Here is a 26,876-nt window from a genome sequence, read left to right on the forward strand (position 1 = left end):
TTGAACAGCGTTCTGTCCCAATCGATGGTCTTTAAATGCGATAAGAGGTGGTATTTGTGTCAAAGATGCGGTCGAATAAGTGTCAGGTCACCGAATAAACATCCCACAGATCCCGCCAATTATGATATGGTAATGTGCCCCCTTTTAAATCCTCCAAGGATTTGTAATTTGCAAAGACGTTTTAGATTTAATAAGCATTACAAAATTATTCACTTTCTGCATTTTATTGTTTTTCCTTCCCAGTTTTATAAATCAATCAGTGAGAAACCGCTTCTACTTAATTCACATCAGTAGACATAGTCGAAAGGAAGTCGATTTAAAGATCATACACTTTATAGGATTTAAAAGAGCAGAAAAGCTAAAAAGCACATCAAAACGAGCGCAGAAGGTGAATTGGCCATGAAGGAATCCAAGACCCAGGTGAAAGTCTCCTCATACGGTCGCATAATCCACGGTTCCTCATCCAGCGGAAAATCACCCTCACTTTCCAAATGTTGGTAGGGTTGGAGCTCCGAGTAATTACCCGAGGGGTAGTAACAACAAACAAGCACGTGACGTTTTACCCCCTGATCACAGACACTCCTCTCACATCCGAGGTACTCTGTATCAGCCCAAATAATCTGCCTATACTGGCCACAATAGCCCCCTCTGCAGATATTCAACTCAAAGTCGAAGTTGTATCTGTTAATGTCCCACAGGTTAAAGAAAGTCTCTATGGAAGGCGGTGCCTCGTTCAAATCACGCAAACCTTCGGTAGATATCATCGCGATATTGATGCCCACATAAAATAGAGGTTTCTCCTCTGGGATAGCTGGATCGGGGAAGCCCCAGGAGCACCTTTTGGCCCAGAACCGAGCATGCTTTTCCAACTCGGAAGACCAGAGCAGTGGGCGCATGTTAACGGCAGGTGGCTGCACACCCACACGAGCCGAGACGTGGAGGAAGGTGAGCATCTCTCGATCACTCGTTGAAATAGCCTCCACGAGGGAGGTGATAAGCACAAAGGAGTGAAAGAGAAGGTACAAAGGCATGGATCTGGTGTTGGACGGTTTTAAATCGACGCCATGCCTTGAAGTGCGCGACGGATGACAACAAATCGATTGAAGGCTTGAACGCTCGGAGCATGACGCACGGGCTTTCAAACGCCTCCAGAAATCTCTTATAGTCAATCCAGGCGGGTTAATCGTAGAAACGTCTCCCTAGGAGTAGACCTAGCCTCCAAGGTGAGGGGTCCTCCGGGTGAGCACCTCAAGAAAATAACTCTATTCTGATCCTCTGGAAGTGCACCCCTTTTCTTTGGGCAGTTTTCGATCACCTCAAAACTCGTGCTCCTACTCAACTCTCTCAATTGGCCGGTGTCATGTAAAAACAGACATCAGACAACCCAATAGTCAAAGAAAATACCGCGACCAATTAAAGTACGACAAATAGGGGACAGTTAAACCCCCCTATGGCCAGCAGTCACGTACACACACGTCATGCACTCTGCTTACTCATCCACGTCGGTGAACAAAGACAGCTGTATCGAAGTCTTGTACCCGCATTACTCGAGTCGTTGGTAAGCCAATGGTATTCAGACCCACTGGCAGGTAAAAATGAGTTCACCAACAGTAATTCGACTATTGTGACCTAGGTCACGACAACTTCGATGGGTTATCTCAGCCTAATGATCTATGAGTTGACAGGCTGCTTGAAAAATTAACAAAGATCGACACAACGCACCCGTCCTGAACTGGATTTCGGGGCACTGGCCATCTTTATCTGCTTGAGGTTAAATAGGTGAATTGGACGAGATGCTGAACATTTTGTAGAAGAGAGCTCCTCCACCGGTGCACATCCATCTGTGCGTCAGAGGAACATAAAGGCATGCCGTTGACGATTCCGCAAATTACGAAAGTACACAAGAACTGCAGCACCGCCACCATTCGTGCCACAGAGCAAACGCTGGAAAAATACTGACGAACCTCGCCCCAGGATTCCACTAGGATCAAACCACTTGGTCGTGAATGAATGTGGATGTCCAAGGCCATGTGCATTTGCTGGTACCACTTTCTAGCAAATGATTTAATTGAACCACAACTACAAGTTACTTCCATCCGCGCATTGGACCCATGTGTTGGAGGAGGGGAGCATGCATAACCTCCGCACACACACACACACACCCTGCACCAATGCTGGTCACAACTTCCAGGACGGTCTACTTCCGATTTGACAAGCCGGAAGTCACAACCAACAGGGTGAAAGTCATCCCATTCACTGCGCGTGTTTCAGGAGTTTCATTTAATCCAACTCCTGTGATCCAGAAATGCGGTAGAGGAGGGAAACAGGCACACGCCGTCGGGAGGAAAGACCTATGACAGTTCGTGACACCCTCAAAGATCTACTTCAGTTGTAGTGCATCACAATGCTGTGCTTTAAGTCTACACATTCAACAGCCCTGTTCGGAGTTTACACGAGGACTTTGTACAAGAAGACGGAGGTTATTTACTTGATTCACATTCTTACTCTTCCAACCTACAGGAGATCAACACCTCAAACATACTAGCAAATCGCTAACAACGCAGACAAACAAACAAATTAAGGCTACATGGCGCTTCAGTTGTACAAAATTTACGCGGAAATCAAGGAGTTCTTTCGTGGGTTAGTCGGTTTGTTGATTGATTGATTGATAGGATAACTGTGACACCTAAATGTGCCTCGTCTTGCCCAAACTGAGTAGAAATTCGGCCACTCCAAGGTAGTAGACGGTTTGCGCGATGCCGAAAAGAGGTGCCATCACCATGACACGACAGCCGGCGCCCTTGAACAGGGCTTTCAAACCCTCCCGTTGGAAGGTGCGGTAGAAGCAGTCCGCGATGCCCGTGAATTGCATCTCACCCTTCAGATGTGACAGGGTCTGTAGACGGGTCTTCACCACTACAAAAGACGGCGGATAAGACGAAGGATATGCAAAATAAGCATGAACAGAAGCTGAAGAAATGTCAAACACGGTACTAGTAGTGGAGAAGGAATAATTTCATCAATTTTCCAAGGACTGCAATACCACTGCGGTAGCCCAGGTTTTTCCTTCCACGGTTTCACTTGAAAACCTACGAACCGTCTCTTGCCTTGTAGAGAACTGGTGACCCACCAGTTCTGCCTGACAATTCACCTCCTAATGTTTATGTGGGTGGTTTGATTGGCACCTTCACACAGCCCCCTGCACGACGTCATCAAAGTAGACACTTGAGTGAGAGCGAGGCTCGTCTGCAGTAACCTGGATTCCAAAACAGGATATGGTTAAGTCGATAATCAAAAGAGTTGCCATTTGGATTTCAACAGGACTGCCGCCTTCTCAGACAACCTCCGTGGGCGTGTTATCCCGAGCGGGTTCTTTTAAGTCGGACCTCCCAATCACTTGTCAACAAAATCAAGGAGACCAGGAACACATGCTCACCATCCACGGGAGTCACCAGAAAGGCTGCCACCGTGCTAGCCGTACATCCAGAGAGGAAGGACCAGTAGAAAACCGTTCCTGTACCGTCACTTCTACGTGGACCCTTCAAGGGAGAATAGATTTCAATTACCTCAGCTGATATACAGAAGAGGGGATAAAAAAAGGATGAAGTACCAGGTTGTCTAAATGTGCGAAGAGGGGAAAATACATGATGGAGAAGGTGATGTCTCGAAGTGCCGTAGCTCCCACACCCTTGTAGAGACCGAAGATGCCCTTCTGTCGAACAAGATCTAGCGCTAGACGAGTGGCGGAGAGGCGTTTGGCTGTCACCACAGTAGCATTAGCTGAGGCTACCGGGGCGGCGGTTCCACCTAAAAAAGGGGACAGTTAAGCCAGTCGTCTAGACAGTATCACATGTCTGCAACGTCCAACTTCATGAATGAGTAACAAAAAAGTCGTTTCACAAGCATGGTACTTTTTGAGTACCGCTATTAAAGCTGTTGTCGACGTTTCGCATCAAGTGAAGCCTACTTCAAATATCGGTAGATTGGACATTTCATTCCAGCGCAGTTCTCCACCTTCTCTCATATTTAGGGTGTTCAAATCCAATGGAGATTTTCAAATTCACCAAACCTGTACCTCAATAAAGCATTTAAGGCCTGATGTTCCGCATAGCACAGAAAAACCATCGCGACCTACGAGAGCCATCTCAATCAGGAATGGCTAATGACGCACACTTGTCCATCAACAGTTCACACTACACGAATGCCCTACGACAAATGAATCTGCCGTGTAAGGAGATACCAGGGAGGGCTACATTTCCTCCCTCATTCACCCCCACAGCGCTGTTCCACATGCGCATCCTTATTCGTAATGTCTAGACCGGCCTACGCCATTTGTCCCGACTTAACGTTCACTAGTCACAACCATTGAGGAACCATCCAAAAGCCCATTTAGACCTCCGAATTTGCACGTCCAGTGGTAACTCAAGAACTACGAAAATCACAACCCTCAAACGACCTTGACATCCACATTGTCATAGTAAGATCATCACTGTATAAGAATTGGCCTCCGAAGCCAAAACAGAGGATTAACGGTACACACAACCAACCAAAAGACGGAAACGGCTAATAAGTACCACCATAAAGTTAGCTCCACCTCAATTTGAACTTGTATTTCAAAAGAGCGCTTCCGCAGGCGACTAGAGTGAATGATCACACCCGCATGTTTATCACTACTCGACTACACAAGTGACCCTTGCAGGGGTGAAGGGCTGTACTTGACGCCGCATAAACAATGCCTAGACGCGTCGCACTACGGAACAAGAGAAGGATCTTAGTGCACTATAAAAATGGACACAGCGAGGGTTGAAACAGCCTTGTTCTAGCCACCTTTGTTTCTATTCCACTTTTCATCGTTATTTTGTATGTGATTGACCTCACCACCAACTCCAAGAGGCTTTGCCCACACACAACAGAGGGTCTTCCTGCACGTTATGCCTCCTCTTTCACCGTTACAATTTGATTTGTTGACCCATTACCCAGCGGCACGTTCCCTCGTACGTCCCGCATTGCCGGCCGACGCATCGAGGGCTACAGCACAGGTGGCCAGAAAAGACCGAGAAGGGTTCAAATCGTCCAGTCTACATTTGAGGTCCAACAGGAATAGTTACCAGCATTGAAGATTGTGATAAGGCTAAGAAGGTCATCGAACTGACGGGAAAAACCCTTAAGGTCTTATTCATCGAAAGTTGTAAGGATATAAAACCATTTTTTCTCGGACGGGGAAGTTAAGTATTCAATTTCGGGGAGGATAATGCTGCCCAATGGAACTCCGTGTTTGCATGTTCCAGCCTTCTCACAAACGCCTCCGAGGCTAATCAAAAAGGCAACGTTCTCGCGGTTGATGTTACGTACTTCTGGCAGCCAGGACGTGTCAGTGACCAGTAAAATAAGTTGACTTATTCACCCCTGCATCCTTTCTATGCGAATGTCGAATTATACGCAAGGTCTTGACACTTCAGAGGAATGATCGTTCAAGTCGACTTCTTGTTGCGGAGTGCCTGTAGCAGTGAGAGACCTTTGGAAGATGTTCGACTTCTAGGGATGAGAAGTTAGGCAAGACAGCGCACCTTTAATTGCCATAATCAACTTCCTCGTCATTCCAGATTGAGAGGGGTTATGGAAATCTTGAGCTACTCTCCGCTTTACCAGGGCCATTGCAAATACAGGATGTGTATGTGTGTGTGCCAGCTCCATACATTAAATCACCTGCACATGCGCTCTTAATGAGCGGTTGGAAGTCTCTTGAAGTTGTGAGCCAATCAGCTTTGCTTGCTCACAAGTGGTTTCACTGGTGTGACAACAAATGCACATCGCTTCGGACATCCACATCTATTTGCGACCAAGTGGAATGATTCTGTCGCAACCTGGGAAGAAATTCACCAATGAAAAATAGCGCTTGTACGAGGATGAAGTAGGAGGGCAGCTAAGATTGAAACATGGGCACAAACTGCAGCATAACTGTCTTGCGAGGAATGATGATGTGGGACATTGACGCATCTTTTCCCGAGGTATCGGTTAGCCCTGAAAGTTGGCGTAAGTTCTTGCACAGCCAGTCGCAACACGCTTTTCTCTGTGAGCATACATTATACAGTACAGATAGACATGGTTCGATCAGTCGAACGTTTAGTCTTTACGGTACTACCTACCGCCTTTCTGCTACCCTCTTCGTGCCTATCTTAAAATGTCGCATGAAATGCCCTGATGAATATGCAAGATTGTCGCCTTTTCCAGCTGATTCAGGCTTCATTCCAAAGTCTCTCAGGAGACTTATTGTTTAGCATGGAGGAACTGACTCGTGATGAAAAGTAGACCACTAAATATCCCCAATTGATCCATTATTCAGTCCGTATTCCCGAGGCCATACTTTAGTCCGTTCGGTTTGTATATGTGATACACTGCGGCTTCAATCGTTTCCAATGTAGTCCTCACTTGCCGAATGCCAAAGCAAAATCGCAGGCGCAACTACCCCTCCCGATACATCTCAATTCAACTCAAATGTGCGTTAGAAACACGATTTGTTCTTAAAAAACAACCGGGAGTAGTCAGTCTGGTAAAATTCCAATTTACAAAAGATCACAAAACACATGACCTCTCGTGCACCCTAGTTAGGATGTAGGTTGAGATAGATACTCTCCCACCCAGACCCTCACCCTCGCACTCTCCACTCCTCGATTTCTACTTCTCCAGATGATAATAATCAACTTGGCATTCACACAGGAAAAACTCATGATCACACGCGAATAAGAAGACAGTTGGGAAATAAATGTGGCATAGAAAGGCAGGTAACTAGGGATGAGGCTTGATCCCTTGCTTCTAGGGCCAAGATAGTTGCAATAAAGGTGAGCCACGCAACTGCTTTTCGAAAGGATAATACTGAGTAGAGACGATTCAATCAAACCTCACGAATTCATTTGGTTGTTCGATTCACCTAACGCATGTGATTCACCAATAGGTAATAACTGTGTTTTGGCGAGAAGGGAGGTATGGAAACGAGAACTAGATTAAATTACTATCAAACTCAAGAACTGGGGTTTAAAAACCGCCTTCCAAGTATACGATTTAACTGACTTAAAAACAGAAGATTTTCTATTAATAAAAGTGCCATGATACCAATGCTACTGATAAACAAAACGGAAACAGGCAAAGGGGAGGAGCCACAAGAAGGCACTGGTAGAAGGCCCCTTGTTAAATAGGTGATTTTGAAGCAGTCTGCTCAACGGTATTTTTTAAAAACTATAAAAATCAGTTCTGAAAGTTGGGAAGTGTAAATAGATGAGGTGCTTTCAAAAAGGTTGCACACTTTACCAGCGCTTCGAACTTGAGAACAGATGTCTACCTTTTGTCTTGCAAACCAGCAATCAATGAAGTTTACTGAAGCATGAATTCACTCTGGAAAGAAGAAAACTACGAAATCCATGCAACAATTGAAAGAAAAGAAGCAACAAATATCGCCGACTTATAGGTAATCACGCCGCCTCTAGATAGGCAAATTTGAAATTCTTAACCTGTCGCATGCAAAACATCATCAAAGGAGTTACCAGATTCTCTGCCCCAAATTTAAGCCTATCATTACTGAGGTCGTTAGGGTCGTTTTCTCGCAAAAAATTCATGCAGCCGTTTCAAGAGACTCCACCGGAGTTAACTGTTTTTTAGCGAATAGGCAACCAGGTCTCCGACTATATCGCACCCGTCGATTTTTGGATCGCTTTTAATCTTAATAAATTACAGTAGTTTAGAATATTAAACCCAAAAGGGGTTCTCAGCCTCAAATGATGGAGAAGCTTAAGTGTAATGAAGCTTGAATTATGTGGAGCACCAAAATATTTTCCGAGGACTTTGGTGGCACCCAAATGGTTCCTACCCAACACGCAGAATTTCCACGTAATGTAAGTTAACTGCGAAATCTAAGCCGGACACGTACCAACAGGCAATAGTACTGCTACTCACAACCATGATGAATAACAAAAAAAGCACTGGGGGTCATTCCACAAACTTACCTATTTTTCTTCCTAAGCATCAGTCTCCAAACTTTTCTGTAATCACGATATTGACTGTATCTTAGCAACATGGAAAATTAAATTGAAAAATCAAATGAAAGAGACATTCTCACCACGTGTTCGGCCGGCATCCTGCATTTGGATTTTAAGCAGTTCCATGGGAGTTGTAACGATAATTTGGCACAAACCGGCGCCACCACCAGCAATCATTTCTCGAATTGGCGTGAGAGGGACCCTCGAAATGTAGAGGAAAGGGTAAAGTCTAGCTGGTCCTTATGCACTATGAGACCAAACAGGATCGTACTGTTTAGTCGCAAATATCGCAAAGTACATTGTTGTAGTGAACTGACACACATCAATTTCAAATTCTAGTGCACGGACCCTTCCATTTTCGCGCAATTTGACATTCACAATAATGACAAGGAGGCGTGTTCGCACTGCTCATATGATAATAATCTCCCTTAAGACATCTTCGAGAACAGTTCCAACACATTCTAATCCTGGTAGAAAAAAGTTTCAACACTTACCGATTACACTAAAGCAAGCGAGATCAAGGGAAATAACAGTAACCATTCGTGCCAAGAAGTGTTGTATTGGCAATTCTGCCTTGCAAATAAACAATCCTTAGTTTGGCATACATGTTATCAGTCCAGAGCGGGGACGAATACAAAGTGGATACAGCAAAGAGATGCTACGAGAGCGCAAACTCATTTCTATTGACATTCGTGCCTCATGACAAGAACTAAATACTCATTGTCAAGAAAGGAATAATGGCAATTTATGCGAAGACAGCTTACGTAACTTCTTAAAATATAGTTAAGTTCTTAGATTTTACTAAACCAACCTATAATCTATGGTTATGAGCAAAAATAGACAAAAAAACCGCAAGTCTGCTGACGAACTGCACATTAGATAAGGAAATTTAGTAATATTAAATCTGTCGATGTATCAGTGTGTACGCTATGAATTGAAATGTCGAGAAATGCAGGCCCTAAAGTGGCATAAAAGTGTACAAGCAAACATCAAGGAAAAACGGATAGAAAATTGGTAAGACTCACCCTTCTGTCTTCAAATGATATCGGAAAAAATCATTGCCAACCAGTTTGATGGCCTTTTCGGGGGTGATGAGAAGTAGATTAACGCCAGATCCTGACGCAAAACTCAAAATAATGTTGACACATGCGCAAAAGGAAAAGTTGGACAAAAGTAGAAAACACACCTCTATACATTCCAAAAAATCCGTCAGACCGATAGGTTTTTCTTGCGCAATCGAGGCTAAAATTTTTGAGCAGTAAAATTAGCTGCTAACACTTATCAGATTCCTGGTATATAGTTCCTAGTATTTCAAAGAATTAAGATTAATATATTCAACAAAAAAATAGTTAATAAGCAGAACACCGCTTGACCCAAGACCCAGAAAAACATTTACAGGAAAAATCAGATTTCCAATCGAGTAGCAAAAAAGCTACCCAAATAAAACGAATGAGGCAAGCTGTATAGTACACTCACATATTCTTATACATTATTACGCCTTTTTGCTGATTCTGTAGTCGTGTTTTCACCAAATCGATGGGAAATACGCATGAAACACCGACAATTCCTGCGATACCACCATTTATCACTTTGGGCACAAGACTAAACGTGTAGACATATTACAGAGTCATACGAAAAACTGGCATCCCGATCCCATTGCTTTTTCTCAGGCATATCTTACAGGGGGTTTGTGAGGTAAATTACGAAAAAAGATACGACTCGAAAACCGGCGGAGAACGAACAAAACGCCCAAATAACTGACCGATGAAAGTAGATAGGCGCCTTACAAATCAAGAACTTAAACAAAAAAATGTGCAAAAATTATATGCAAAAAACAAAAAAAATAATATATGAAAATTTAATAAAAACTATACAAAAAATTTTGCTTTTTTACTGAAATTGCTTCAAAAACTTGTTGTTTCTGTGTTAGCATAATCAGATCCCCATTTTTTTCGTACTTTTTAACCGTGCTGCGTGTTCTGTGCAAATCCAGCCCAACCTCACATTTTTTAAAAAAGTAATTTTTTAGAGGCAAAATTTTGTTTTTTCTAAATATTTGTATGTAGTTACCAAGCGGTTTCCCCAAAATGGTTATAGGAAATAATATGTTAAATGATTAAATATTGACACCTTGAGAATTTTTGAAGTTGTAAGTGGCCATCGATGTAGCGTCTCGAGACTTCCCTGAAGACAAAAGAAGACACAATACTCGGGCAGAATATATATATACAGCATGGAGAAAGGCTGCTGGCATGGCCCGAAGGCCAGCCCACCCAGCGAGGTACAAGTAGGCTAATTCAAAGTACAAAAGTGGTACCCCACTAATTCCAAGGGATAAACCACCGTCCTTTTTCAATAAAAGTGTAGGAGGGAATATATTTTTCTGACGTACAGAAGTACTGAAGCTACTGGCATACTCAGGACCTATAACTCAGTTTGAAAATACAATATGTGGATAAATAAGCGCCAGCGCAATTAATATGTTATCAAAAAAGAAAAGATAAAAGGCCTTAATATGACCTGTGAGCCATTATTCGTTGTAAAAGTTTGACAAGCTTGCACCTAATTGGTCGTGTGATTAAACAAAACAGCAAATCACCTCACTACAGTTTATGCTAAGTATACTTTTATTCGGTGGATTTTTATTTTTCCTCATTTAATATCGCTGTAAAGTAGCGCCTTGAGACTTCCTTGTCGACGAAAATAAACATAATACTCAGCCTGGGTATATATGTTCGGCATAGAGGTATTCGGGCTACTGATATGGCCCCAAGGCCAGCCCACCCATCGAGGTACAATGGCCAAGACAAACTGAGAGTTAAACAATCATCGTATTATAGTAATCCAATATGTGAGTTTCACTGAAGTTTGTCTACTAGGATACTTTTCTTGCAAGTTCTCAATAATTTTAAACCGAACATCCCTTGTTTCTATGAAAATGCCCACTTTCGCCCTTGAGACAAAGACATTTCAGAGCTACCAATTCTGGCAAAAACTAAGGAACTTTTCCTTAACCGGTGGCCAATTTTGAAGGGAGCAAAGACTGACGACAGGAAAGTCGTGCCATCAACTAGGGAATGGTGGCACGTGGTCGAGGTGCTACTACCAATCTTCGGGTCGTCAAACTGCATCAGTGCACTCGAAGAGGGTCCTAACTTGACGGCATTTTTGTTGCAAATGAAAAGAGGGCACTGTGACAATGCAAGTTATTCATCGCTGCTAATCACCATAGAAATGTTGCCTTCGAGAAAAAACTTCCGTTTAAATCGTTTGTGACGCGCACTTTGGAATTTTGCCCATCTGTTTAATTTTAGATGATCTGCTACTTTTAAATATATGTAAGATTTGCAACTGCATTTTGCTTGCATTTTTTTCGTATCAGAGGTCGGAAAATGGATTTCAAGTATGAGCTTGTGGTGCTTTACACTTTCTTCTTCATAAGTATTCTTTTTAGCATTTTTTAGAGCTTCTTAATTCAGATACTGACTGTTAGCTCAATCCTGAAGTCCCAAAAGTCACTTATTGTAGTTCCTAAAAGTGTTTTGGGCTTATTTCACTCTCTCAAGGCGTGTCTCTTGTCCTACGCCCACCACACCACTCCCTTCAATTGCCAGACCTCTTGATTCCCTCATAGATAACTCGGTGACAGAGCTGCCATGTCAGCGTGACCCCACTCCCACGGACGCACACATCTGCCCACAATGCATGGCGTGGGGAGTGATGTCGTAACCTCCTTTGCGCGGAAGGACACCGCGACTACCTTCACTCGACATGTCGGAGAGAAGTCGTCGCATACCCCCCAGATGCGATCATTTCGTACTCCGCTAGCCGTCCCACATGAGGGATACAAGAGCAAGGAGAATATTTGTTCCTCCACTATTGCATAAAGGTCATGAACTAAAGCTGTTTGTGGGAGAGCATTGCGAAAGTTTACATATGATCTGATGGCAACTGAGCCACAACGAAGGAACATCCAAGATCAAGTGCGGAAACTACGGCCTCTCCAAATCCTGTCATGATAGACAGAACCCAGAATTAGGCCGAATTTATTATTCATAAGCTTACGTTAATAGCTTATAAGATATAAGAAACCAATCCGCGGCATATTCGACAGCACTTTAAGTCGATAATTGCAAAGCCTACGCCAAATCAGCCACCCCAGTTTAAACAAGATATTTGTCAACTATTGACCTTCTTAAATATCTGATTTTGCACAAACCACATAATTTATCAGTATGTTTATTATTAAATTACCTCAAAAAAGTAGACGTCGAAATGTTGTGTGATGTTTAAGCTTTTTACTAAATATTAGTTTTTAATTATTCTTCCAATATATCCTTTTTGTTGTCGAGTTTCATTTCCACGAAGTTTTGGAGATTTTTATTGTTTACTTAAATTGGCTACGGTAGTTTAGACGAAATAAGTTAATACCATTTATTTACAAGTATATATTGAACTCAATATTATACATAGTTTACGCTAACAACACGTCACTTTTAGAATATTTGCTGGTAATTAAGTAAGAAAAATAATGTTCGTAAAATAATGTGGAAATGTCACTCAGTTCTGGCAAGTGGGGATCCAATAATGCATACATTTATCGCCGATTTCCTTTAACATGCAAAATTTGCCAATGACTTGGATAATACAATCGAAGCTTTGAAAGCCTTTGTTAGCAATATTGTTTAAAAAGTTCCTGAATTTTAGAAAAATGCACAAGCCATCCATTAATTTCACCGTAACTCCTCATATGAAGCCATAGAAAATTCCTAACCAACAAAATAGCCCAGAACAACATCTCGAGTGTGGGTGCATGATCTTTTCTCTTAAAAAAATCAATCATTTTGACAAATTAAAACAACTGTCGTCTCGTCTTCACCTCACCACTGATCTCGTACTCGCAGGCGATACCATAGTGACTGGGTGGGCAGATGCATCTGCAGACATCGACAGTATTTCGTGGAAGAATCATGATGCCATTGTTGAGACAGGGTCGCATACAATGCACCACTTCGTAGATAAGGCGTCTCAAACGCTCGGTTGCACCGTTCCCCGTCAGTGGTAGCAGCATGACCCGTTTCCTCACTCCTAAGCCCTCCTCCACACCATCTAACCCGAGATCCACGTCCACTAGGGACTCCTGAGCTGTTGAAGACCCATCGAATCCCTTCGACTGACTGGTTAGAAGCGCGCTGATGACAAGGATCTGGAGTAACATATTACCGTGAGTGGCCGTGCTATTGTGTTTGGACGTTGTTATACTCCCACCACGGACCAATGGCGGGCAGGGAAGGGGGATAGGAGGGTTACTAGTGGTCAGGATCTAAAGCAAGATTGATGATTTAGTGGGATCTGAGAGGTGTCACTTTGAATTGCGTCTTAATTTCATCTAACCAATCGATTTCGTTTATCTACGGTCCATTCTATCAATGCCAGGCTTAAACGAAAGCGTTTGTTGTTTTACTTGGAGTCAAAAATTCAACCAAATGCATTGTTACATTACAGTTTCATAGAAAATTAAACGCACGTTAACACGTGTCACAGATATGTGACAAACGTTCCTATTAATTTGTGATCCCTCTAGTAAAATAAACTGATAAATATACAATGGTTTTCTTATTTAAGGAACAAAAGCACAGTTTTTTCTTTAATTTTTATGGTAGTGGGCTTTGGTCTGAGCCCTTGCCCTTAGAGGAAGTCCTCTGAATTCCACCTATTTATTGTTCAAAAATAACCGATTTTCTTCACATTTGTCTTGTCTAAAATTGTGAAAATAAAGTGCAAACTCATGGGGCATAAAATTCTCTTTCGAAGTGGTGCAGAACATGCAAATCCGAAGATGTCAACATGGCCGACGTTGAAAGGAGAGGTAATAAAGTCGAAAAACTCGTGAAGATGCGAGCAAAAAATCAAAAGAAAGGCGTAAATTTATTTTGTAAAAAAGATGTTCTTTCTTGGGGGTATAAATCTGTGAGATATTAATTTTGCGCGAAAAATCTGTGTTATAGCGGTCAGAGATAATGACAGATGGTGGGTTTAGTCACCTCCAAAAGACGAGAGCGAGATTAACGACAACAGTCTCGTCGATGAAAGCCAAAAAGGAAGTTTACTAAAAGCCGAAGAGTACTCTCCGTCTTTTTTTTCACTTTAAAAGCTTTTTAGTCCTCAATAAAAACTACTTTATTTTTACAGTCGGATTCATCCCCTAAAAAGCCTTAGAGCCTTGCTTTCTCTAGTCACCCTAGAGAGGGCATGGTGGCGTATTCGGGGGGCGAAGTGGAGATTTTCCAGGCGGCGAAATTGAAGGCATCACTGCGTAGACTGAATGCTTGCGCGTCCACCTCGATGGTCTCTGGCTCATTAGCCCTACCCGCTGACCGCCTTGATGATAATGCATGGATGTGGTAAAATCACCTTCCGCATAGGTGTTGAATGCGTAGTCCGTGTTTTTTGGGATGGGCCACCCAAGCCCGTGTGCAGTGGATTTGAGCGATGCCCTATTACTGAAGTTTTCATTTCATGTCCTAAGTGGCTCTGATAACAGCGTCGAAGTCGATGCACTCGGGATTGGAGAGACGGGCAGGAAATAGACAATCTCACGATACAATAAAGTTCTGAGTAAAAAGAAGTCCTGCTGAATGAAACTTATTGTCTTTACCAGGTAAAGCGTTTCTAAAATTTACTTATCTCATTAATTATGATTAGGCAAAGAGGTGATTCAAATTGCCTCCATCGCTCAAGTTCGAGCTAACAATAGATATAAATACACATTATGCTTGTCAATTAACCTTCGACTAGTAGATGGATGGAGCCAAAATATATAAGTTGATGGACAAAATCGGGAAAGATGAATTTCGATAGGATGGACGCCGGATGAATGGGTGCGATATGGATGAATACGGGCTGGTAGGGTGCAAGGATGGAGTGATGGATACCGAATGAATGGATACGGGTTAGTTGGACGGATAGACGGGTAGGTAGACAGATGGATATGGATGGATGGATGCAAGACGGAGCATAGGTAACCAGGTAAGCGAATATCAAAAGAAGTCTTCTCTCAAATTTATTATGACACATTTAAAATGCCTTACATTACATAAATGGTTCAATCCAAGGCTCAGCAAATGATCGTCTACTAAATAAATATACTCATTCTGTTTATGTACATGCTTTTGTGGCTTTGTGGTGGATTTTTACACATCCTCGTCTTCGAGAGGAATAATACCCTCCACACCTTCCCGCTCATCCCACTCCTCCATTGATTCATCCTCCACGGGGTCCTTCACGTAGAGATAACGAGATCGCGGCTTTCTTGGCATTTCCGCAGTAACCACGGTTAGAGAATCCGTTCTAGAAGGTTCTCTATGTCCTGGTTCAGGACCCAGTTGACCTCGTCGGGAATAGAGTGAAGTAGGTTGCAGGATAAACGAGGGATTATCTATGGGTGGTGGAGGAAGATGGTGTGCATTTTGAACAGGAGGATAGGTAAATGGGGCCGGGGAGTAGACCAACTCCACGGGACCTCTCAATTCATCCGGGCAGCATAGTCCACACAATGAAGTTCCACGTGGCGAAGAGGAAAAATAGAAGAAGTAGAGTTGAAGGAAGATGGCGCCAATCCACTGGACTGTTACCACAACTAGAAGAGCTGGGAGGTGGTACCATGATGCAGTGAAGGGGTAGGCCGCATACCAAGCACCAATCATTGCCGAGTTCTCCAAGTAGTAGGTAAAGTAGTAGATTATCACTCGCAGGCGAGTTTTACCTGCACTACCGTTGAAAAAATCAAAGATACTGACGTAAGTGTAGAGCAGATCCGTACCCAAGTGCCGTAGAATCCCTTTGGTCTATTTTGGACAAAAAAGAAAGCATTATTTGTTGTGTAAAGCACGCTCTTGTTATAGCAAAGCTTGCGGGGGCGGGGGGGAAGGGAGCTGCTGATGAAGTGGTTGTATTGTTTATCACCTTTTGTATGAGGTTACAATCGTGATTATATCGCTTTTGAAAAAAAATTAAACAGCAGACCCGCTTTATGTGGGTTCCAACAAGGGTGGATGGCCAAACCAAACCCTGAAGAAAGGATCACTGGAAAAATGAGTGCTTTTGCAGTTAAGGGGATGGATGAATGAGTGGATCGACAAATAAAAAATGAACGGTTAACTCTACAGACATCTGGATCGCGCACTAACCTTAAGCCGTTGATCCAACGGTCTCCCATAGTTTGGACTTGCTTTATAGGCAGATGACAGCATTCCTTTGCTTCCTCGATAAACCAGTAGTAAAAGAAGATAGAGTACTTGATGCACAACCACCACCACCGCAAGTAGCCAATAAAAAATCCCAGTAAAGAGTGTGAAGGTGATCATCCGTATGGTAATATGGAATCCCCGTGCAAAGAATAGTAGAATCCGTCCACTGGCTGAGACTAGGTGTTGGTGCCGATGTGCCGGTAGACGAAGAAGTTCAGCGCAGGATAGGTAGTGTGCATCTGGCTGAAATTGACACGCCGCCGAGGTTAGCCAGAGGATGGAAAAGATGAAGGCGGCCAGAATAGCACCCGCTGTAAGGGAAGACAATGCAGTGACAAAAGCTGGCTGTGCTCCCGCACCGATCTCTGATCCTGGTCTCTCAGTCCTTCTGCACGAAATAGTACTTCTTAGACCACCTCAGGGTATTAATCAGGGCAACTGGTAATCGTGGGCTCTTTAACCGACAAAATGTGTTCAAAAAACCGAGTCCCTATTTATGGGATAATGGTATTTTAAAGTAACTTACCTACTTAAATAATAATAAGTAGAAACGCGGCAACTTACAGGTTGAATTGGGCATCATGCGGCTGAGCATGAGTCGACGCAAGTACAGCACACCCTGGGCTATTGCAAAGGGTCCAGCGCCAAGACTGGCATTCGCCAACGCCACAACACAAGCATCAAAGTCAAATTCAACAAAGAGACGACGTAGTCGGTGCACGTTTTCAAGCTCTCGAGCAGTCTCGTCAACGTCAGCTGGTTCTAAAGTCGATAGCTGAGTGATTGTCACTTTGTTTGAAAAAAAAGTGGAATTTCCACCCATTTTGCCCAGGAAAGTGGACGGTTCCATATAAAAAAGAGATTTTGATGCTCTTGCCATGCAGTTGATCACACAGAGCCGTCTCATCTCCTTTGAAGCGTCAACTTGGAGCTCTGTCCATATTTAACCCCGCTACACGCCCCTCAGCCCCTTTGCACACCCGCTATTGCCTGCAGGGACATTTCAGGTGCTAGCAAATCAACTTACACGACACCTGGAGGTTATCAGCCTTATTGAATCAAAAGCCCACATACGTTGTTTTAATGTTCAATTAACCGGAAAGCGTCTCTTTAAACAACCTTCATTGCAACCTTACCCTGGGGATTTCTGGGGAGCGCGTCACGATACTGGGATTGGGAGTTTTTGGGAGGCGATTTGACCTCCTTGGCGTGACTCCTCTCCAGCCGACTTAGACGCCTGTAAATTCCCAGCAGCTCCACGTATCTAGGATGGTTAAAAAGCAGACCAGCTTAAGCAGATCCTGTATTCAGGAGTGACTCAATTTTCAATGATTCCACCATCTCTTGTTGTTGATGATGATGCTGACGATGCCAGCCGCTATTTTTGTAGTTCACTTCTGACTGGTCATGTGACACCTACTGTATCCCACTGTAAAAATCCATGGGACAAATTAGCCGCTTTGTATACCCATTGTGTGCACACAGAGATTCTGCTCTTGTAATTCTCTACTTTCTATAGCAACCAGTCAACTACTTGTGCGTATCGTGGCAACGAAAAACTGGGGGATTACTGCTGTCCTTCTTTTTGCTTGCACATTAAATTTTTTGTGATGATAGGAGATTTAAACAGGGAGATTAAGGCCAAAATTTTATTTTTTTTTTCTCCAACTTGGAAATGGATTACAAAAGCCCTTCACTTTGACCCCAAAGCTACTGAAATAGGCGGGGGGGGAGTTGGTTTTGCAGTGATTAGATGTTTCGTTTAACTAAGCGGACAATTTAATTCCCGCAAATAGTACCTCCACTCCGTGACGTGGCTTTCGGGTCCCACCAGTAACCGCTCAGGCATCTGTTTGCAGTACATACTACTCATTACGACTTTAGCGACCAGTTAAGATACTATAGGTTCAACACTGTAATTTTACTTTTTTTTTTTCAGTTCTCAATAAAGCTCCTTCAAAATTTCCTTCGGGAGACAATACTCTATAACATAAATCCATGAGTATTACTTTATTGTGCTGTATAGCAACGACATCTGATTGCTTCTATATTTGACTTTGTGAGCTCTTCAGTAGTCACGGGTTTTACTTCCCACTGGGCCTATCTAAAGCCTTCTAGTTCGTCTGCTGTAGGGTATTGCAATTTCAGGAGCTGATTTGGTGGCAGCAGTGGGCCAGAAGGCAGTGTGTGCTGTGAACCTTTTCCTCCACTGGGAGTCACTTCTGAAGGCTACAACAGTCACTTTCATTCCGAAGTTTTGAGTCTTTGGCTCTACTTTGGGAAGCTAGTATAAATGATGCGCCTTTCCAAAGATTTCCTAGTGCATCACAAATTTTAGGATCTAATATTTCCTCACTTTACTTGGGCGCTTGGTTTGTGAGATTATCCTCCGGTTTGTCCTTTCAATAGAACTGACTACGTTACAATGGAAGAAAAGAGAAGTGACCCACACACTGGCACCGAGGATCACGCTCAAAGGGGAAAAGGAGGGCTATGTGGTGACATGGCACAGTTAACTAGGCGGTTCCCGTATCCTTTTTAATGGGCTGATCTTCAGCCCACGGTAATAGCTTTCTCAGTCCTTCTCTTTGCTATGGGTAGGCCTTCTAAGAAGACTTGAGACGCTACACTTCATTGACTTCCGTGGGTTGATTACAATTGCCACCTTTCTACGCCACTTTAAGCAGGTGCAAATAGAGGGTGGAAAATATTTGCTTCATTCACTAACACTTTAAAAATAGGCAGTTTTCATGTGTCAGGCACTTTCTGTAGCTCCAAACTCTTATTGTCGCACTTCTGGCTTTTTTAAACAAAAAGTCATCAAAAACTGCCGAGGTATCGCCTTCTCCTCCGCCTTTGTAATCACCTGATCATTTCTTGCCAAGTAGTGCTTAGAAGCCGCTCTTGACAGGTGGAAAAGTGGGAAATAGGAGCATGATTGAAGAGCCGAGATGATGAGGCCGCGGTGGAATTCACAGCTAATCTGCGTGTCTTCTTCGAAAATGACTGTGGGCTGCAGTGGTCATCACTACACCGAATTTCCCAGAGAAATTTATTCATTTTAATTAACTCGTACCTTGACTACCATTTGATAAAGGGTTAGAGAAACGCCGACTTGTAAATATCTCGTCTTAGTTCATTTAATTCGACCCAAAGTCAGCTGCGCCTACTTCATTGTGCCAAACCAGCTCCATCTGTGAAGTGAATTTTTTTCGCTCATGGCTCTCTACTCATACCTGTCGAAGGTAATGGAGAGAAAAGCGTAAAGGACTAACCGTGCAATCGGAGCCATGCCAATCAGGGAAAGGGCGGCTCGCGTGCAAATCCACGCCTCGTGATTCGCCTCACCCGTCTTTGATCGAGTTCGTGTCTCCGCGCTCCTCCAACGGCGGTAGAAGAGAACCGAGGTCACCACTCCAGTGGCTGTTTGAAGCAAAAGAAAAAAAATAAAATGTTTACTTACACGACACCTTTGCAACTTGACTAGTGGATGCGTCATGGGTTCTTAGCAGCCTAATTTGTCGAAATTTTTTTTGCAAAAGTTTTATTAGTTTGTTTTGAAATATTAGGAGGTAAAGAGCAGCATATTCAATTTATTGAGAATGCCTTACTTTGAAAATTATGCCATCTGCTTTGTTCCACTAAATGCTTCCAGACCTGACAAATAAAAAATGTGCTTGGGATGAAAGAGGATGGAGGGAGAGCACGGGTAGGTTTGTAGGTAGGTGGGTTAGTAGGTAGTGAATGGAAGGATGGAAATACAGCACCGTCTTCATGCTCCACCTTGGGACTTGCATTGAAAAGCCAAATGATCAAATGCAGAGTAGAAGGGACAGTTGGGAGATAAATGTGAGGCACAGACAGAGAAGGTGAGGACTAGATTTTGTTGTTGGCTTCTGGAGGCAAAGCAGGTTGCGATGGTAGAATTTTTCGACTTGTCTTATAGACACTGATCCCCTCTCGCCCCCTTCCCCCTTTAAATCTAGGCAAATACATAAATACCTTCCCCCACCCGATCTCCGCGATCCCAAGGGTCTAAAATTGAAGGCAAAAACACAAAAACAAAACATCCCATACATCCCACTAGTATCGGCGTCAGCTGATTTTCCACCCTTTCCAACGAACATTTACTCAGACAAATGGCTCAGGCGCGCTCAATCTAGCTACTGCTTCCCCCTCACTCAACACCATGGCATACACGCAGATCAAGCTCTTTTTCTGGATTTGTGTAGTTGAGAAGAGGAGAGGGTGAAACACTTCGAATACACACAAGTATACTCACTGGTAGGTTACTTTAACTGCCGTTTAAAAGGCAGAGAATACGAGTTAATTATTCATGCAGCAAGCAATTTAAATGAGTCTAAAGTAACACGATAGATCAACCGCAAACCCACACCATCTGCGGAAGGCACCCATTTAAGGAGTGTTGACATCAATTTCGCGAGAGGTTCTCTTTCTCTTCCTTTTGAGAGCTAGGAGGCTCCAGAAGGAGAGACAGAATTTAATCTTTGAAATAACCAGAATGCTGCCATCCTCCACCAGCCTTTCATAGAGGGAGGCAGGTGTATGAATATCAGCTTTTGCTTCTTGAAGCACACAGCCTAACCCTAGTCACTTTGACACTATTAACTGAGTACTTAATGTCTAGAGAATTTGGTGATAATGAGGAAAAGGAATGTTGGGCAGAGGAATACGAAGGAGGAGGGGAAAGAGGAAGTTGGAACAACAACCTCATCCTATCTTTTCACAGGCTAGTTGTGTGACGGCAGGAGGTATGACAAATTGATGGACCTTGAAACTTACTGCCAACTGTTAATGGATAAAATGAAGGGTCTACTTGAATGGCTTTCATCACGACTACTCCCTCCCAGTTGATGTAAACGTCAAGAAGTTTTCTTGTCAAGTAGGTGAAGCGTCACCGAAAGCTCTACACAGTACTTTCATCTTGACAACCAGAGTGACTAGATGATCCGTTTCCTAAAGTCACATTACAGCTGTGCTCTTCGGCAAGGCAACAAAATTGACAAAGAGAATGTGGCCTTGATAGGGGAGACAAAGTATAAGGGGTACTACCATTTGGACAGAAGCTATGAAGTACCATCTATGTGTGTGGGGAAGAATTACGTGGAGCTCCCCACCTGAGTGACCAGGTGGCAAAGACACCAGTCTGGACGTCTTTGCTTGGTGACGTAAAAACCCGACTCCCACCCCAATCTGCAGACAAGTGAAGGAACGAAAGAACCACCTAATAAGGTGTTTAGCCAGACGACGGTGTGACAAACACGCTCATGGGTGGATTAGTAGGTTGACTGAGCGGTTCTGTCCTGGCAGGTTACCTATTAATGAGCTGAACTGGGTCGTTCTTTAGCATTTGCGGTGAGGGTAGGCAAACGTTGCAACCAAAGTTGGATCGGCACAACCGGTGGTAAGAAGGCAAGCATAGAGTGATTCTACTAGACCTCTTAAGGCTCCATTCATGCAAAACCACCTTACTGACCATTCATCTGGCCTCCAAACTGTTTTACATAGCTATATCGACAAGAGAGGCCGATTTAACAAGATAGAGATATCCTGAATGGCATGGGCGTTTGATGTGGTAAGAAAGCATCTGTTAGGAATGGTATGTTTGCAGTAAAACACTACAAAATGGTTTCTAGAACACCTTTGCCAAAAAGGCAGTTAACAAGAGGAGCGACACCTCCACCCTTCTGAGTGGAAACCGGATAGTCTGCTGGGTGGCAAGGAAATGGTACCAAAGGGATAACGGGGCGTCGACGCAAAACACTAGCGCCATAAAGCTGTCTCACCTTCTACCTGATTAATTGACCCCATTTTGGAAATTTTTTTTGTTCAATTCATGATTGGGATATGAAATGCACCCGTAAAAGAGCATCGCTTAAACCTGAAAGGTAGGAGCCCAGTGACATCTTCTTCCATAGTGCCGCGCACAAAGGTGACAGAGTTACAGGTGCATAAAATTTGACAATGATATAAAAATAAAAGCCTTCCATCCTCCAAGAAGTGCCTAGTGATTGGTTTAATAAGCACCGATTGCGTCCTGGTAGGGGAAGTAGAAGAGGGACCATAAGAAGGGATGAGGTCAATGCTCAAAATAAGAAAGGGGGCTGTGCAGTACTATACATAACTGTTTAAGCCGACTTATAATGAAAAGCGACTTTTGTGCTTTTCTATTCTCGAGTTTATTAGGCAAGCAAAGTTATGCAAGGCCTCTATAGCTTTTCAATTCTGTGTTTGATTACGGGGGAACTTAAATCTCTAGTGATTGCGCTTTCCATAGAGGGCACGAACTCTGAGTCAAACTGATAACCTCGGGTCTTCTTTACCTCAGCAATGTGTCTTCCGCCCGGACATCAAGAAAGACTCGGGCCACCACAGTTATTTCACAGTAATTCAGGCACTTTCAATCCCACTTATATAAAACAAGCAACACTTCATCCTCAGTACCCTTCAGATGTTATTGTTAACTTACTGAAGGTCAAACATCAATTAAATCTAAGTTTCATGCACTTGCCGCATAAAAACTTCAAGACGGACAAAAACCCCTCTATAATGCAGCCTGAGCTAGTAAATAGGATAAAAGGAAGCCCTTTTGATTATGGCAAGCTAATTTAGGAATTCGTGCTCCAAGTCTCACCACAAAGAAAATTTGGGCTCTAAGCAGTTGCAACCATATGGCAGACAAGAAGGCCATTTGGGAAATAAAAGTGGGGCAGTACCGGACGTAGACGGAGCAGAATTTGGTTTTTTCCTCCATAAATTAAGTAATGGATAAAAATAGAGCTTGCAACTAGTCTACACCTCAATGAGGAAGGCTTATCAACTAAAGTGGTGGTTATTTTAAAGAGCTTTTGATATTCATTTGGGATTTTGACAGAAAAGCACTACTAACTTTACTAGCAGTCACCGTAAATAAATTAAAGCGTTTAAATCAAGTGTATGGAATAATTTAGTCCGTTTGTTTTTGTTCCAAAACAAAGTCGTTCTTGTTTTTGTTTAAAGTTTCACACATAGCCTTTAAGGGCATAAATAGTACGTCTTTGAAACAGTGAAAATAGGAGAAATTTTTCACTCATTTTGGGAAATATTCCTGAGATGCAAAGCCAGTAAAAGCCCTTTAGGTTTCAATAACAATTTTGCTTTCCCCTTTTGCCAAACACTTAGCTTGCCTGATAGGAAAGGCTTAGAAAAAGTAGTACGCTTACAGTACTAACGTCTTACTGCGGCCTTCTTTTTAGAAATGACTTAAAGAATGGTTACGTATATTTGCCTGATGGCAGTTCTGCGCAGTGATTTTTTCACAACCATAAATATGTACAGATATACCCCCAAAAAGCAGAAGTTTCATTTTGTCTATTTTCTGGGACCTTTCCCAAATAAAATGCCTGTGATGGGTAGGACACTGCCGCCGTCTAAGTGCTTTACTTACAAAATGCACACAAAGTAGTGTGCGCATGTATAAATTGGCTGAAGTGCTTGTGAATTGCAAGAGAGCGGGTATGAATCACGAATGTTTCGTGCTGTCGCCAGCAAAAAAACGATCTTTATTCCAATCGCACATACCCCGTCAATAAAATTTGCCTCAACAAGTCAAAGGAAAACAAAACCACTTAGAGGAGATCATGACTTGATTTTTTCCGTCTTAGGAGGATATCTGCTTTGGCGGTACTAATCGGTGGTGCACATATTAAAGACTGATTCAATGCAGGCATCGTTGATCAAGACACCAGCTAACTGCAGTAAATGCTCCTGCCAATGGATGGGCAAAGCCCAAATTTGTGGATATTTACTAGTATGACAGTACGTATGTTGGTAAATGTGTTGGTGATAGTGGTGATAAACTCTCTTTGTTTTACTAACGATGAGATTATCATGGGAAAATTCAACCTACACCACAACAGTCATTACCGTTAACATTCAATCAGCACAAAGCACCCATTATGGTGAAACTACAAAAAAATGCGTTTTTGCACAAAATAGGAGCTTTCAATCATCCACGCTCTCCCACAAATCCAAAATTTAACGTACGCTCTAAAAAGATGGTTTAATTATATACCAGAACGCCTTGAAATGGTGGTCTAAAAAAACTAAAGCCAGGAACATAATGAGGAGCCATGTTGGAAAGCAGGCTGTTTTCACCTTATAATTCCCTTTTTAGTGTTATAAAACGGAATTAGTTCTACCTAATCGCACTTTGCACTGCCATTCCACCAATCAGATTTGTTCATTAAGTCTGATGGGGATCGAATATGTCCATCAAGGTGCCGGAAAGAAGTAGGGGAGTAATCACAGCATATGACAAAGTCAGAAGTTTTGCAGTCAGTTTGTGGCATTTTTTTAAAAAAATTAATCGCTTCAGCATTTCACTGTAATAAACTAATCCTCATAACGGCACTATTTCCCCAAATGCAAAATAGCACAAAAAGGAAAAAAATGCCAAGTGTGAATCATGAAAACAATGTCAGATGATTCTATTAGATGAAACTGTAAGCATTAAATAAAGTTCAAATAATTCGTTTCTGAGCCAAATCAGAAAACTAAACATTTGATTAATTTAAAATAACCGTGATGAGATTAATACCTAAATTAAAAGAATTACTTATAAAAAAATTTCAGCACCTCATTGCAAGATTTACAAAGCATTTTCAAGTCGGAAACTTTATTTATCCTTATCAAAACAGCACTTAAATCATTGCCATTGCAACAAACATATACACTATACTTATACTTATATTAGAGCATTTTATTGCCTATTTATATATTTCAAATGTAACTTGTCTCAGCAACAATGAGTTGAATGTTTCGTGCACTCATAAATCATAAAATTTATTTGTTCCAATGTATGCTACTGAAAGCCAAAAATGCTTTCCAACAGGGTAAGAATAAGCTGTAAGTTCCGAACTTGTACCACACTCTGTCTTTAAAAGCAGCCAAATTTAGTCCTAACCACCTCCGTTTCAATTAAGCACACTGATTGGAGCTCCTTCTTGACACAAGGCTTTACTTGCGCATGTTTGAGTGGAATCCAGTTGTACAAAGTAAGAAAATTTAAGCTGTACTTGCTAGTTTGCATTTAAAAAGCAAAACATGAGCGTCTATAGTGCACTGAAAGAGGTCTTTTAAATACGACGCGGTGCTTGCTCCAGAAGCATGGGGCAGTAAGTGCATTTCTGACTGTAAACCAAAATGTAATCGTTTTCTTGGTACATGCTGCAAAAAGGTCACTTCTCTTCGCATTTTAAACACTTAGTAGGTCATCAATAAGGGTTTCTCAACGATGGCTTACCCTTCCAAATTGAAGCAGATGTGACCGAACTCTTTCACTGCTCGAGTAAAGCATTACAAATGTGCCAAATTTAAATGGATTTTGTAGTAATAACGAGTAACTCTAAGCACAGTGCATAATTTTTAATGATTCCTGGCCAAAAACGTGTTTCTAACTAATGTTGTAATCACACACTTTGCTATCGTGTCTTCACAAATGCTTCGTATTTGCTTTCCAAGAAAAAACCTAATCAATTAATGTTTGTATAAATATGTTGATAAATAAGCAAGCTAATGAATAACTAAATAAATAGCAAACGCACCGAAGATGTTACCAAATGCCAATATTCCAAGCGATACGCCAACTTCCAACTTTGTGTCCTCAGAAAAATCCACCGCGTGACAACCAATGACAGCAAATGCAGAGAGAAGTTGTGTGAGGCAGATAAGAATGAGGACCCATCGAGACCACAGCATTCGACCACGATCGGGGACGTAGTCCAGACTCACGCATATTTGCTCCGCGTTAGCAAAGGTCGACACAGGGTGATTGCTTACTGAAAGGGGTGCCGGTTTCTAGAAAAGTACAATCAAGGTTTTCCAAGCCCTACTTTTTAACTCGAAATGGCGCATAGGGTGAAAAACTCCGTTTAGCCTTAAGGTATTATTAAAAATTGGTAATTACTTACGAGAAAAGCTAAAACACGAAATCTACAAAAAACCTAAATAAATTGCATTAGCATGTCAAAAGTCTCTAACATAAACTAGGCATTACATGAAAATTCTGGTTGTCTTTTGCATATGAAAATCCTTGTTCTTCGTTTTGAAGGCTTTGCCACCTTGGTTCATCAGATTGTCTAGAATACAAAGCAGGTGCCTCAAGACCTTCGTTTTTTGCGTAAGTAGATTGCCGCAATTCAGCTGGAGGAACATATCGAACTGGATTGAACTGACCGTTGGCTCTAGGCATGTAGCGACGTCGGCTGCGACGATGAGCCTGTCGGGAGCCTCTATGGGGTTTCGGTGGAGCTATTCGCGGATCCATCTAAAATTTTTATTAGTAAGACAAAGAACCTGACCCAATTCTAAACAAAATTTTGGAAAAGAAAATTTATGTGGCAAACCGCTGATTGATATGGCCCAATTTAACAAACTATTCATGCAGACAGACATCTGCAACTAAGACTAGGCTTGCTTAACTATTCCAATAAGTAACAGTACAAATTTGATGCTTTACAAAATATTACACGAATTTACATTATCATAAGAATTTATAAATTCGGAACTCCATCATTGGCTAAATTGATCATAACAG

General features: G+C 42.4%; 3 protein-coding genes across 3 annotated transcripts; all 3 read right to left on the minus strand. All coding sequences in view use genetic code 11, as the record gives it.

Annotated features, from left to right (window-relative positions):
- Positions 1–341: 341 nt before the first annotated feature.
- EGR_08882 (Mitochondrial glutamate carrier) lies at positions 342–13,248 on the minus strand (the record flags this gene model as incomplete). The annotated part of the gene is made up of 10 exons (XM_024498131.1): positions 342–1,135; positions 2,713–2,916; positions 3,437–3,539; positions 3,611–3,807; positions 8,111–8,232; positions 9,056–9,146; positions 9,217–9,272; positions 9,507–9,632; positions 11,678–11,981; positions 12,915–13,248. The coding sequence occupies 10 exons, from the start codon at positions 13,246–13,248 to the stop codon at positions 342–344; spliced, it is 2,331 nt and encodes a 776-aa protein (XP_024347463.1).
- Positions 13,249–15,223: 1,975 nt separating this feature from the next.
- Positions 15,224–18,128, minus strand: EGR_08883 (XK-related protein 4; the record flags this gene model as incomplete). The annotated part of the gene is made up of 5 exons (XM_024498132.1): positions 15,224–15,877; positions 16,220–16,590; positions 16,844–17,041; positions 17,416–17,543; positions 18,079–18,128. 5 exons carry the CDS (start codon positions 18,126–18,128, stop codon positions 15,224–15,226), a joined length of 1,401 nt encoding a protein of 466 aa, XP_024347464.1.
- Positions 18,129–19,505: 1,377 nt separating this feature from the next.
- EGR_08884 (hypothetical protein) lies at positions 19,506–26,194 on the minus strand (the record flags this gene model as incomplete). The annotated part of the gene is made up of 5 exons (XM_024498133.1): positions 19,506–19,515; positions 19,555–19,702; positions 20,282–20,314; positions 25,885–26,118; positions 26,173–26,194. The coding sequence occupies 5 exons, from the start codon at positions 26,192–26,194 to the stop codon at positions 19,506–19,508; spliced, it is 447 nt and encodes a 148-aa protein (XP_024347465.1).
- Between the last annotated feature and the right edge of the window lie 682 nt (positions 26,195–26,876).

Source organism: Echinococcus granulosus (genome assembly GCF_000524195.1).
Source record: "Echinococcus granulosus chromosome Unknown EG_S00122, whole genome shotgun sequence".
Lineage (NCBI taxonomy): Eukaryota > Metazoa > Platyhelminthes > Cestoda > Cyclophyllidea > Taeniidae > Echinococcus > Echinococcus granulosus.